The sequence below is a fragment of the Ictalurus furcatus genome, chromosome 25, assembly GCF_023375685.1.
Source record: "Ictalurus furcatus strain D&B chromosome 25, Billie_1.0, whole genome shotgun sequence".
NCBI classification, from domain to species: Eukaryota; Metazoa; Chordata; class Actinopteri; order Siluriformes; family Ictaluridae; genus Ictalurus; species Ictalurus furcatus.
In genome coordinates this window covers 14,623,234-14,637,859 of record NC_071279.1, presented here as the reverse complement: position 1 = coordinate 14,637,859, position 14,626 = coordinate 14,623,234, and the positions used below count along the sequence as shown (strand labels likewise).

The 14,626-nt window shown below is 38.3% G+C and overlaps 1 protein-coding gene across 1 annotated transcript in view; it reads right to left on the bottom strand.

Annotated features, from left to right (window-relative positions):
• Positions 1-13,835, bottom strand: part of zdhhc14 (zinc finger DHHC-type palmitoyltransferase 14) — a 34,768-nt gene extending 20,933 nt beyond the window's left edge. Inside the window, exons 1-2 of the mRNA XM_053614232.1 lie at positions 12,958-13,835; positions 375-535 (exon numbers count right to left, since the gene is read on the bottom strand). Coding sequence (XP_053470207.1) covers positions 375-535; positions 12,958-13,199 — 403 coding nt within the window. The 5' untranslated portion in view covers positions 13,200-13,835. The remainder of the gene's footprint in view (positions 1-374; positions 536-12,957) is intronic.
• Positions 13,836-14,626: the final 791 nt, after the last annotated feature.

Here is a 14,626-nt window from a genome sequence, read left to right as displayed (position 1 = left end):
TGTAAGTAAGTGCAATTAAAAAATTTTTAAAAATTGAACCAAATAAACTTTTCTATAACATTGGTTGTAATATTTCTATTATTTTCTGTACATTATGTAAAAGACAAATGCATAGTAGATCAATGTGACATATCATGGTTATTCATTTTTCTTTAAGCCTACAGAGTTTGAGGCATTGTGCATTATAGCTTGGAAAACACAGTAGCAGACGAAAGTATTACACCCACAATATACACTAGCCACTGTAACATCTGAGTTCATATAGCTTTTTTAATTAGTGCTGTGATCACATGACCATCACCTTTACCCAAGACGGAAATTAATTACGATAAAAAAGAGAGCAGATGATGGGAAACACAGCAACGTGGTCCTACCTATCTGTCTTTCTACATCGGCTGCCTCGTCTGGAGTGGCTCGGGGCAGAACGCCGGGGTCGCTGAAGCTCGCACGGAGCAGCATGACCATAACGAAGAGGAAGAGCACACCACCGATGGCTGGAATGGCCGGGCTCAAGTTAGAGGCCAGGAACGGACAGCTGGACGAGGCAGATCAGAGATATCAGTGTGTCAGGACAATGGTTAAGTAACATCTTGAATGAAGAATTAAACACGACGAGGCATGCTGTTAAAATAATCAACGGCTGGGTGGTGTGATGTCACCCGATGCAAAGCAAAGTCACTGTTACCACCCCGAAGTTGAATATTTATCGAAACAACACATCCTGAAGTGTTTTCACAGCAATTTGCCAACAATTATAATTTTTTGTATTAATGAATTAAATGTGTTTTATTTGATCTATTTATATGTACATTAACGTTGTAGAACGTCCATGAGACATGTCCATGTTATCACTTATGTTATGGCAGCTAAAGTCCCCTCCGAAACTATTGGAACAGCAAGGCTAGTTCATTTTATTTGTGTTGTACACCAAAGACATTTGGGTTTGAGATCAAAAGATGGATATGAGGCGAGAGTTTAGGATTTCAGCATTTATTTCCTGGTATTTACATCTAGATTTGTTAAACAACATAAAACATAGAACCTTTTGTATCAGACCACCCAATTTAGGTGAGCAAAAGTATAGGAACAGATCAATCTTGAAGTAAATATTTGTATTTGATGTAATATTTGGTTGCATGTCCCTTGCTTGCGATAACTGCATCAAGCCTGTGACTCATTGACATCAAACTTTTGGTTTCTTCTTTTGTGAAGTTTTTCCAGGCTTTTACTGCAGCCTCTTTTAGTTGTTGTTTGTTTTGGGGGTGACTCAATTGGACTAAGGTCTGGTGATTGACTTGGTCAGTCTAAAACCTTCCACTTTTCCGCCCTGATAAAGTCCTTCTCTGTAAATTGGCAGACAAAATGTTCCTGTAAACTTCTGAATTCATTCTGCTGCTACCATCATTAGTTACATCATACAGTAGCCATGCAAGCCCAAGCCATGACACTACCTCCACCATGCTTGACTGATGAGCTTCTATGTTTTGGATGATGAGCAGATCCTTTCCTTCTCAACACTTTAGTCTTTCCATCACTTTGCTAGAGGTTAATCTTGGTTCCAGAACTTTTGTGGCTCATCTCTGTATTTCTTTGTAAATTCCAATCTGGCTTTCTAATTCTTACTGCTCATTAATGGTTTGCATCTTGTGGTATGGCCTCTATATTTCTGAACTTGAAGTCTTCTTCGAATGGTGGATTGTGATACCTTCACCCCTTCCCTGTGGAGGTTGTTGGTGATGTTACTGACTGTTGTTTTTTGTTTTTTCTTCACAGCTCTCACAATGTTTCTATCATTAAATGCTGTTGCTTTACTTGGCTGACCTGTTCCGTGTCTGGTTTTTGGTACACCAGTGGTTTCTTTCTTTTTCAGGACATACCAAATTGTTGTATCGCTTATGCCCAATGCTTCTGCAATGACTCCCACAGATTTCCACTCTTTTCTCAGCTTCAATTTTTTTTTGCTTTTCTCCCATACGCAGCTCTCTGGTCTTCATGTTGGTTTATCCATTTTAACAGCAAACGCAGTATTCATAGGTGAAACCTAGGGCTCAAACCAAGAGTACACTTTCAGAGCAATTAATTCATTAAACAAGCAATTTAACAGGGCACACCTGGGTAACAAGAAACACCTATCAATCATATGTTCCAATATGTTTGATCACTTGAAAAAAAAAAAGGAAATGAAAGCTGAAATTCTTATCCCAATGTCATCCCATACTCGTCTTTTGATCTCAAAACCCAAACGTCTTCAATGTATAGCAAAAACAAATGAATTGGTCTTGCCATTCCAATTCTTTAGGAAGGCACTGTATAAACAGTCATTCTCTCACCAGTGCAAAGTCCTCTGTCTTGATGCCCCTCTGGTTGCAGAACGCTTAAACTTACAGTTTAACTTACTTAAACTTTACCTCTGACTGCTACAATGCTCTGACACTGGAGACTCCTTTCAAATATATTAAATAAACGTCTCTTTCCCTTCACCATATCAACGACTACACATTTTTGTTTGTTAAATGACAGCATGTTTTTAATCTGTTTATTATTATCCTTGGATTAATTGAAGTGCCCATCATACATAAGTTACTATAGAAAAGACAACATATTAGAACAAGTACATTAATATAAACCTTGTGTTTGGTTCTGACCAAGAGAGTTCAGCAATGATGTGGCATAAAGAGATTTAATGTGTCTCTTTGCATTGCAGTTAAAACCGAAAAATACTGAAAACAGTTTTGCGCTAGTGACCAGAGGATGACTGCGGGTGTAAGCTTAGATAAAACCGTCTACCAAATGTAAAATGAACCTGTTCAGCATTATATACAACAAAATCCGCTTTAAACCATCCTACATCTGTTTAAAGTCATTTTGGTTCTCCATGGCCTCATTCCCCATAGTTGTAGACTATGAAAAACACTGTGTTAATAACCGTCCTCTCGCTCCTATATTTATTGTAATGTTTGAGGCTTTCAGCCTACAGGTGATGAAGTGGATGATGAAGTAATGGAAACACAACAGGCAATAAAAAGTAATTTTTAGCAGTCGCTCGCATTGAGAAACATTCTTCTGCATTTCAACACTTTGAAGACGTTTTGTTTTGGGGTGTTTTTTTTTTTTGTGAAAAATTGCTCCATTCTTCATGAGCAGCAGCTCCTCTGTAACAGCTGGTATCAAGCAGTAGGAGTCGGATTTCCTCAGGCACTTTCCGGCAAAGACAAATCACCCTTTTCGAATTTAAAACACAAGACTGAAACATTCAACCTCCTTTCACTGCCTTGAGGTCAAAAAGTACCAATTTTTACAGCCAGTTAGAAATGTGTTTTTAATAGAGATGGGATCGGAGCGAAATTAAGAGCAAACACTGGGTCTAATGTCATATTTAAGCATGCGCATAGAATAATACTCTGTTATCATGGTTTAGTGAGTAGCACACGCATGCTGATTTACTAACCGAGACGACATAAGGAACAAACAGACTTCTGGGTGACTTCGGATCGTGGGATTATAAATCATCGTAGTATACAGATGAACACGTATTCACTCAGTCGGAGTCATGGATTTGTCCGGCATTTTTTTCTTGTTTAGTGAACAATATCTGTGCATTCGACTGAGAATGTAAGGGTAGCGATGGTGTTTTAATTAAAGTGTCCGTGATGACCACGTTGTGAGCTCTGAATGTCGTCATCCTGTTTACTGTTTACTGGCATGTCTAGTCATGTCTGTATTTTATTCGAGAGTTTCGCAGCCTTTCTGATGAAGCACTTCTCTGTCAATGTGCATTTCAATCTCTGTTCCTCCTACTCAAACCAGCTTTAGCATAGAACTTTTTTTAGCATAGAAGATTTACACCATCTGTGAGTCAGACACGTAAAATTCAGACATTAACTATTCAATTTGAATATGTCTTCAAAAGCTGGAGTGATGGATTTGTCCATGTTTTTTTTCTTTTTTCTTTTTTTATGAAAGCTCTCATTTGGTGAACAGAAAAGAACTTTAGATGGGTGTTCTGCTATAAATGTGATGCTTCCACTAGTTTGCCACATTCTTGCACATTCTTTAATAGTAATTAATTAGTAGTTAATGAATAGTTAACTAATAGTTAATAAAAAATTTTTTTTAAATTTTTGCCACAATTTTATTGAATCGTTTAATCTGGTCAGAAGGAGTTGATTCATTTTTCTGTAACATTAGCTCTGACAGTAGGGGTTTGTACTTGTTTCCACAGGGACTTACACATTTCAGGCAATCTACATAATATAAGAATAATAATAAACAAAAATAAAAAAAAAATTAACAAAGAGATATAATCATTGATATGGTGAAGGTTTAAACGTTTAACATTTATGGAAGGAGTCTCCAGTGTCAGCTCTCTGTATTGGTCAGTTTTTCACCATGAGAGGGTCTTTAGGACAGAGGGCCTTGTGCTTTCCAGTTTCTGTGTAACATGACAATTTGTTTTTTTGGGTGTTTTTTTTTTTATTATTAACTCATTCAAGAAAAATAAAAAGAGCATCTGGTCATGGAACAACTGTATACAGCTGCTGTAAGGCAAGTGCTAAAAGAAACGAACTTGTCTTTTGGATGTTCATTAAATGAGGCTATAAATGGTTAAAAGTATGATATGTCATTCCGTAATAACATATAAATCATAATCGTTCACAAATTACTGTGGTATAAAAAGAATAAACACATTGTGATGTGCTGTTTTTGGAAAATAATCAATCCATCAATTATTTCCCTATAACAGCATGGCTCTTTTATTCCTTTTATAACAAATGATAAAATCATCTTCCTTTCAACAGTTTATAGAACTGTTTATATATTTCAAACCGTGTTCTGACATTATCATTCACACACACACACACACACACACACACTATATATATATATATATATATATATATATATATATATATATATATATATATATATATATAAAATTGTTTTTTTTATAGGAGCTGTATCTCCTGCAATGAGCGTGTAAGGACGTCTGTGCCCCAGCTGGTAGCATGCATTGCTGAAAGCTGTATAAGTGAATAGATTACATATTCTGTTCTCCACCGAGCACAAACACTGAGTCTGAACAGTCACGCAGACCTTCCTTCTGGCTATTTCCTTCTCCTCTGTTTTCTTCTCACAACACTTCTGCACATGGGAAATTACACAAAACAAGGTGCAAGGACATTTTCTAGGACAGAGATTTATCCGTGAGTGCTATTCTATATATCCAATAAAAACGGATGATGGAGATCATATGTATATGGAACCATAATAAGGTGAAATCCTATCGTGCATGAATCCTATTTTGCATTTCATTGTACTTGGAACTCGGGAAAAAATAGCGACCTCCGATTCAGAAACACGAGTCGGAATTCCCAGCTGGACTTCGCTGACAAACACACATGACATCACAGCAAGTACAGTGGTGCGAACAGTGATCACTGGTTTTAATGTGTTTTTATCACCATTTATTCAGTCATCTTCAGATCTTCAATAACCATTTTATCCTGGTAAGAGTTGTAGTGGATACATACACACATATATACATATATGCACATAGCATACATACATACATACATACATAGCATATATTTGTATATGTACAGTACTGTGAAAAAGTATTTCTTCTGGTTTCTTGTTTTTGTGTATATCTCAAACTAAATAGTTTTAGATCTTCAAAAGAAATGCAACATAAAACAAAGGCAACTTGAGTAAACACAGAATACAGTTTTTTTTTTATTTATGTTTTTTATTGAATCAATAAAAGTTATCGAACACCGATCAGAAATGATTAGTTCAACTCTCGAGTCTTCGGGTTCTAGTCGTTTGTTCATCACGTCACAGCCCCACTGACAGACGTGACAAATGTGACGTGACAAAAGAAAGAACGACTCGGATCGGGAGGTGAGGTGAACTAACACACTGCATAGACTGAAGACTCAGCTAAACTATTAAATAATCACTTCTGTTTCTAATAATTTGGCCTTGGCTGCATTAGCCTATAGTTTATTTTTTATTCCAAATGTGATCAACCTATGCGTAAGTACTAGATGTGTTGGGGAATTTAACATGTAACATTTTTTCTGCTGACATGAACGGAATGAACGAAATGACTCGAAAAAAGAATCGTTCATTTTGCTGAACAAGATTCAAAGATCCGAGTCAGTAAAATGATCCGAACTTCCCATCACTAGTTAGCAGTGATTTTCACCTCATCACTATTCCATGATGCCATTTTTGCCCAGTGTCTTTCTGATAGTGGAGTCATGAACAGTGACCTTTATTAATGCAAGAGAGACCTGTAGTAGACCTGGCTCTTATGTGACTTGCTGGATGAGTCGTTGCTGTGCTCTTGGAGGAATTTTGGAAGGTTGGCCACTTCTGGGAAGGTTCACTACTGTGTAGAGTTTTTTCCATTTGGAGATAATGTCTCTCACTGTGGTTCTCTGGAGTCCCAGAGACTTTGAAATAGCTTTTTAACCCTTCCCAGACTGATGTGTTTCATTCACCTTCTTCCTCATCATTTCTGGAATTTCTTTCAACTTTCGCATAATGTGTTACTGGGTAAGATATTTTAACCAACTTCATGCTGTTGAAAAAGTTCTATTTAAGTGTTGATTTGATTGAACAGGGTTTGCAGTAATCAGGTCTGGTCGTGTCTAGTTCAGTTGAACTCCATTATATATGCAGTTTCATAGATTTGAGGAATTAGCAACTTCGAGGGCAAATAAATTTTTCACACAGGCCCAGTTGGTATTGGATAACTTTTTTGCTTCAATAAATAACATTCTCATTTAAAAACTGTATTGTGTGTTTACTCAGGTTGCCTTTGTTTTATCTTAGGATTTTTTAAATTTCTGAAACAATTTAGTATGAGATATACTCAAAAACAGAAGAAATCAATCAGGATGGGGCAAATACTTTTTCACGGTACTGTATATAAGTGTGTGTGTATGGGACGGCAGTCCATCATTCATATCATCCTCATTCACACCTAGGGGTAGAAAAAAAGTGTAGCGTACCAGCTGTGCCACCTGTCATAGCCTAAGAGTTGTGATTATTGCTGTTGCTAGGTGAAACGTTGTTTTTTATGTCTGTATCATAGTAATTTGTGCCGAACGATACCGGACAGAAATTTTTCAATGTGGGACACACTTAATAAAAGGTTTAATCTACAACACTGAAGGTTTCTTCACTTGGTTAAAAGGTTAAATGTTGAATCCTAAACCAATCCTAATATAAGTATATTCCTATCACAGAGGGTTCTTATATAAGCCTATTAGAAAGATATGAACCCTTAAATTACAACCCCAATTGCAAAAAAAGTCGGGACGCTGTGTAAAATGTCAATAAATAAATGTAAATAAAAACAGAACGCAATGATTTGCAAATCTCATAAATGTTATTCGCAACAGAACATAGAAAACATATCAAATGTTTAAACTGAGGAAATGTACCATTTTAAGGAAAAAAAACAAGGTCATTTTGAATTCGATGACCGCAACACGTCTCAAAAAAGTTGGGACGGTTTGGGAGATTACTCCAGCGTCCCAACTTTTTTGGAATTGGGGTTGTACCAAAAAGAACCCATAAAGGAGGTTTCGTATGGTAGTCGTAATGTTACTTGAGAACTGCAGATTAAAATGTTGCCAAATGCTGTTCATGCCACTGATGTAATTAATGCTAATCCTCTTATGATGCATTTCAGATTTGACAGCTTGTCCAACAAACATCAGTTTCTTTCAGGCTCCCATGTTTTCCCGAGCAGAATCACTGGGATGTATTTATTTTGGATGTTGGGCGTACAGACTCCGAAATATCCGACTGTTATGTACAATGAAATAAAGCATCCATTGAGCAAAAAAAATCGAGTGAGTAGATGTCGTTTTATTTGTGGTCTTAGAGCCAGATGTGATCTTTAAGGAGAATAAATATCTGTAGACATCACTGAGAAAGTTACACTTAAGGGTGGATGGGAACATAGTGGGCAACAAACTCAGATTTAAAATATCTAAGCCAATCCAATATCTCATCAAGGTAGAGGTCACAGTAAGGGCAGTGATTAAAAAAGGACCGATTACATGCAGTAAATATAAACAATATCTGTAAGGCAAAACTGCTTGTTAAAGATCCATTTAGAAGACCTACCTCACTCCAGACAATGTTACTTGTCTGGATGTAAAAACTACCAATTGGGGTGAGTTTTAGTGGGAAAGTCTGTGGGTGTAGCATTGTTGGCGCTCATTTTCGCCGCAAGTCATTGCCAAGTTTTTTTTTTTCAAAGGCTGTCTCCAAACATGTTTTAACATTATAGATCGTGTCTGTCTATGCGAGACTATGTTATGTGTGTAACATTGCAATATTGCAAAATACCTGCTAACTCATAACAAATAAGTGGTAGCTAATCAAACCTGGCATTCGTTTTCATGTATGTAAATAACTCTTTTGCATTGGAGGTCGCGAACTTCATAATGTCACCTCACATCTGAAACCACAACTCTTGAAGAAGTTACAAGAATGCAAGTGTGAAGTAGAAGCCAGCTTTCCACCTCGTGATACAGTATACAACCTGGAGGTGAATGTAATATGAATCCTAACATGATGACACGCTCTCCCCTGACTTCCCATTTGGAAGTGCGTGAAGTGTGAGGGCCCATTTGCAGCATGGTGGTAAGAAGGTGTAGTGGAAACACATGTGACCGTTAAGCACAATGTAGATGAAGCAATTTCCTTAAAACTTTCATTTACGCTTTCTAACTACCTACATAGCTAGTAAATTACCAGCTAGAATATAAGAAATTAAAGGGTGGGGTGGAATTTTTTAGAGCCCTCTGATGTCTGCAAAGTGAACTGCAATTGCTAATAAACTCTGAGGCAGAGCTAATTTAAACACAAGCATGAAGCAAAGGAACTAGCCAGATATGACCAAAAGTATGTGGACACCTGGCCATCATATATGGATTGGCATCACATATGTGCCCATTCCAATATCACAGACATTAACATGGAGTTGGTCCTATTACTGCTGTTATAATAACCTCCACTCTTCTGGGAAGGTTTTCCGCTAGATTTTGGAGCGTGTCTGTGGGGATTTGTGCTCATTCAGCCACAAGAGCATTAGCGAGGTCTGGCACTGATGTCAGGTGAGAAGACCTGGTGTGCATTTGGTGTTCAAGTTTATCTCAAAGGTGTTCAGTGGGGTTGAGGTCAGGGCTCTGTGCAGGACACTTGAGTTCTTCCACTCCAACTTTGGCAAACCCTGTCTTCATGGAGCTCGCTTTGTGTACAGGAGCATTGTCATGCTGGAACAGGTTTGGGTTTCTTAGTTCCACTGAAGGGAAATTATAATACTACAGCATACAAAGACATTCTATACAATTGTGTGCTTCCAACTTTGTAGCGACATTTTGGGGAAGAACCACATACGGGTGTGATGGTCAGGTGTCCTCATACTTTTGGGCATACAGTGAAAATTATCACAGATCACAATTTTCAAAGGAATCTTGAGATCCTGTGATTAATATGGGCTTAGAAACACAGCTGTCATGTGGATGGAGCTGATCGAAAGATAGAACATCAAACCCAATTTAAATGTTATATCTTATATCTCCTGTTTCCCTTTATGAAGAACTTCACCCAGTATCTTTTTGCTCCTTTGCCATGACAGCAATGATAGCAACAAAAACTGATCTATCACTGAGATAATCATCGCGATGATGATGATGAGGAGACTTCAACCAAGAAGAAATGACTTATGATAGCTAGATAATGTTAAACACTAAAAAGTGTGGAGCCAGTTTCTGTTTTGTAAATGTTACTAACACACTTTTGAGTCGAAAAAAGTCTGCACCCACCACTGGAAATAATCGGCAAATTCCGCAACCAGTGCGGAATTTAATGGCTATCTCTTTACAAAGTCTGCGACTGAACACAAGTACTGCAGTGTGGTGTGTCTCAGCGCTAAGTGCTGCCTCTAATAGCATGAAGAGCCAATTTATTGGACTTTTATTGCCATTTAAAATAGCACAACGCAGCTGGAGGGCACCACATCGAACCGTGGGCCTAGTGCCCTCCTGTTTCCTAGGAGACCTTGGCTGTTTCGAAGCAGGAGAGGAAACTGTTACCAAGGAAACAGGAAGACGGGAGTGCCGTGTTATGAAAGTTGTAGGAAGTGGGCTGTGTGGAGGATGGGGACTGGAAACTAAGTCCCACACATCATTTATCATCGCATATCACATCCATTATCCTCCTCACGCCAGTGCGCATGAGTACTTCCTTTCCTTATCTCACATGCAAAAGTGACCAGAAGATTGTGAAATCAAATCTTAAGACTCTGGCTCTTTTTTTTTTAAATAAGTAAGACAATAAAATGCAGCTTGTCATGTTAACAAGTAACCCTCAAAGTCTTTCCAATGGACTTTGTGAGAGTCTGAGGTAAAACTGTAACGTGAACACTGGAGAAATGTCCTAAATTTCTCAACAGAAAGCTTTAACACGTCGACATTAAAAAAAACAAAAACAAAACTGATATACTTTTAGTGGTAGCATTGTTACAGTTGACGCCATACTCTCAGGCATCGTGAAATATGACATGCTAGCTAAAAACGATCAAATCATGCTAACTGTCAGTCAACTAGACAATGATCAAAATTAGCCTGTTTAGGCTAGCTCTGAGGACATTCAGACAGGAAAATCAATTCTTCAAAGCTGATTAAGTTGCTGTTCTTTTGCAGTAAGGCAGAAAATGCTACTGAGCATGTGCTCACCATTGGTACAACTGATAGTGATACAGATCCCTGTTACAACTTTCCTCACGCTCCCCTAAGTATATTATATTTACTACTGCAGGTCTTAATCCTCACATGTTCAGCTTGGAATCCGCTGTTAATATATCCATAATTAATAATGAAAACTAGTAAATCAGAGGCGTGATCTGTATCTAGAAAACCGATCCATCAATTCTGAAGTGAACTGAAGTGTCGATATAAAGATTCGAGTGGCAGTTAAAGAGTTGGCAGTAAAGCTTCTACACCTATACCTTCAAAATGTGTGAGGTTCTCTTCTCATTTTATTTTTTTTTATCATGGGGTAAAGTGCTACTACTATAAAAAGTGCTACTACCACCATCCTGAATTCTGTCTCACTTGTAAACTGCTATGGATATACGATAATGGTGGAGAAATCATTATTTCATGTCTCATATTGTCTACTCATGGAGGAGGTAAGAGGCATTTGGGACTTCACTGTAAAATACACAAGTGTTATAAAGTGGAAGAGGAAGATTGTTGGTTTAAATCCCAGGACTGTCAGTACGCCACTGTAGAACCCTTGAGTGAGATCCTTAAGCCTCATCTATCTGCATGTGCCTGTACGTGGCTCAGGGTGAGGGTTCTGCCTTTGTCTGTCTAGATACTGTACAAGTGCTATACAAATAAAATTGAATTGAATGGAACGAAAATACACAATTAGAAAAAAATGGTTCTTTGGATGGTAAGGGGGCCACTTCTAACGGAAATCCACTCGGAACTTTTTGTAAAAGGGATATCCTTTATTGTAATGTTCTGCATATAACGTGAAGCATCGAAGGTTCTTGATTCAACCTTTTGAGAAGAGTATACTTCTCACATAAAAGGACTATAAGGGGCATGAAATGGTTATTTCTACACACCTGAAGGGTTCTTTGGTTTGGCCCTGTTGGAGAACCCTTAACATTTCTATGTGGACCACTACAAACAAAAGAAACATTTAGGGTTCTAGATCTGATCATTTTTTCCCCTATGGAGACACTACAGTAAGGTTCTCCCAGATGGTCAAACAAAAGAAACATTCAGGGCTCTAGATCTGATCATTTTTTTTCTATGGAGACACTACAGTAAGGTTCTCTCAGATGGTCAAACCAGAGAAACTTTCAGGGTTCTAGATCTGATACTTTTTTTCTATGGAGACACTACAGTAAGGTTCTCCCAGATGGTCAAACCAGAGAAACATTCAGGGTTCCAGATTTTTTTTCAGGGTTCTAGGCCACTAAGCGTGTGCAGGTATAGAAACCACTACTTCCTGCCTCTTATAGTACATTTATGTAGAAAGTATACCCTTAGAAATAAAAAAAGGTTCTTGAATCTAGAACCTTCAAGGCTTCTTCAGTTGTACATGTGTGGGAACTCTTAAAGGTCCTATCGAGAACCCTACAGCTGAGTGGTTCTGTATCAGGAAAAATGGTTACAACACTGTTCAAGGGTGTCAAACCAGGACCAAGGACCAATCAGTGCTTTACAAATGCAGCAATAAGAAACACACCATAGTATGGTCTATCCATCTTTCTAATGTAGTTCCACTTAGAACCTTTTCTAAAACAATTCTCCTCAATTGTAATGTTCTGCATAGAACGTTTAAAAGTACTTGCACAGGTACAACTGAAGAAGCCTTAATGGTTCTAGAATCAATTTTTTTTTTTTCACATTATACAGTACGTCCGATATAAAAAGCCTATAAGGGGCATGAAATATTGAGTTCTACACCCCTGATAGGTTCTTCAGTTTGGCTCTCTGGGAGAAGGTCTATATAGTTCTATATAGAACACTGCAGTAAGAGTTCTCCCAGGGGGCCGCAAAAGAGTGTAGAAATCTTTATTTCATGCCACTTATAGTCCATTTATGTATGAAGTATACTCTTAGGAAGTTGTACCTCTGTGGGAACTTAAAGGTTCTATGAAGAACCCTCCAGCTGAGTGTTAATGTATCAGAAAAGGCAGAACCCTTTTTAAGAGTGTACGAAGACATCTAAGAATCAGTGGTTTACTAATACAGCAATAAGAAACATACTGTCCCATGGTACAGAGCAGCATCTGTGGCTCGGAGCCGGTGTGAACTAGGACCTGCTAAGTATCATGACTGATCATCACTGAAAGCCAATTAGGACCACATGTGGGACATTCACAGTGACTCCTCACTCAACACTTACTCAAACGTAAAGAACAACCCACTGGTCACCAGGATCAGCACCATGGTGAGGTAGAACACGCCGGACTGCTTTGCCATCATGATCCGCCCATCGCAGTAGAACTTGTTCCGGCCTGGGAAGACCTGCCACTTTCTCTTCACTCTCCTCTTCTTGGCGTGTGCCGTTTCCATGGACGAGGAGTTATGATGGGTGCAGATCTGATTGTACTGACATTCCCTGCTCTCATCCAGTCCAAGATGCATGTCGCGGGTCTTGTTGTTTATTCCTCAGCAGACGCCTGATTGAAAACAGTAGAAAGCCAGAACGTCTGCACGCAGAGGCGTCGTGTGGAAAAGCATTGCTCCTGATGAACAGATGGAGAAAATGTGTGTGTTATCAGAGCCAAAGAGATGACCAAAATGCTGTCCTTCTCTCCACATTACATTCAGGGTGAGGAATGGATTCAATGAACTAATGGCATCTATAGACAGTTCCTTAATTCATTAATGGAAATCCAGACAAGAGAAATGAATCCAATGAATCCCATGCCTTGACTGAAGCTTCATAATAATCCAGTGTGTTGATTTCCATCAGGATCTTAAGCAGCTGAAGGATGAAAGCAGGTACTGGAAATTCCAAGGACTATTTTTGCGTCTATGCTCTTCTCCATTTGTAGCGCTGTGAAGAGAAGACATGACACTGCTTATCCATGCAGAGACTTAACGCTGTTTACTCCAGAACAGGAAAGCACCCCCGTCCTTCTTCTGTCCTCCTACATCCGCTGTCTGATCTCCGGCTGGGATTCATTTAACCACCAGGCTGCAAAACGCTGGCACTGTTTCTGGCTCCACACAAAACGATGCTTCAGCGATGATCAGCTACAGAAAGATGCGTGTCTGTGACACATGGAGGGAGGCTTCGGGTTCAACTCGGCTGGTGTCTGATTCATGCAGCTTGTACTTCACAAATCACATCTCAGATCGGAGGATTATAATTATATACATGTATAATTTCAGTATATAAATATACTGATTTTATTTATCATTAAAGATACCATAAAGCCGACAGAGAGGAGTCTGGAATGCGCAATCCTCCGGTTAAAAACATCCTGTACTGTGTACACACACACAGATAGAGAGAGAGAGAGAGAGAGCGCGAGCGCGCGCGCTTACACTCACTGTTCACAATAAAGGAGATAGGCTGAATCCCAATAGGCTCCTTAATGAACATGTGCACTGTGTATCCACATCCACCTGGTACCCTGAACAGGGTCCAAGGAGTCATTTGTGATTCAGTCAGATTTGGAAATGTGTGAAATTGTGTTTTGCTCTCCATAGTTATTAATGTAGTAGTTTCTAGTATAACAAAGAGTTTTTAGACATTAGACATTAAATAGGTCACCAATTTCTAATTATGTTCATTAAACGATGCTTAAAAATGAAAGCAATCTGATCTGTGTTTAATGAGGTGTTTTTAATGAGCTGTATTCCTGTAAGAGGATTTCACATACATGATATAAAATGGACTGGCCCTAGAGCTAATATTTTACAAGAAACTACAACAATACAAGAAACAATAGCACTGTATAACAAATTATATATATATATATATATATATATATATATATATATATATATATATATATATATATATATAGAAGTACATTAAATAACTATGTTATTTAATGCAC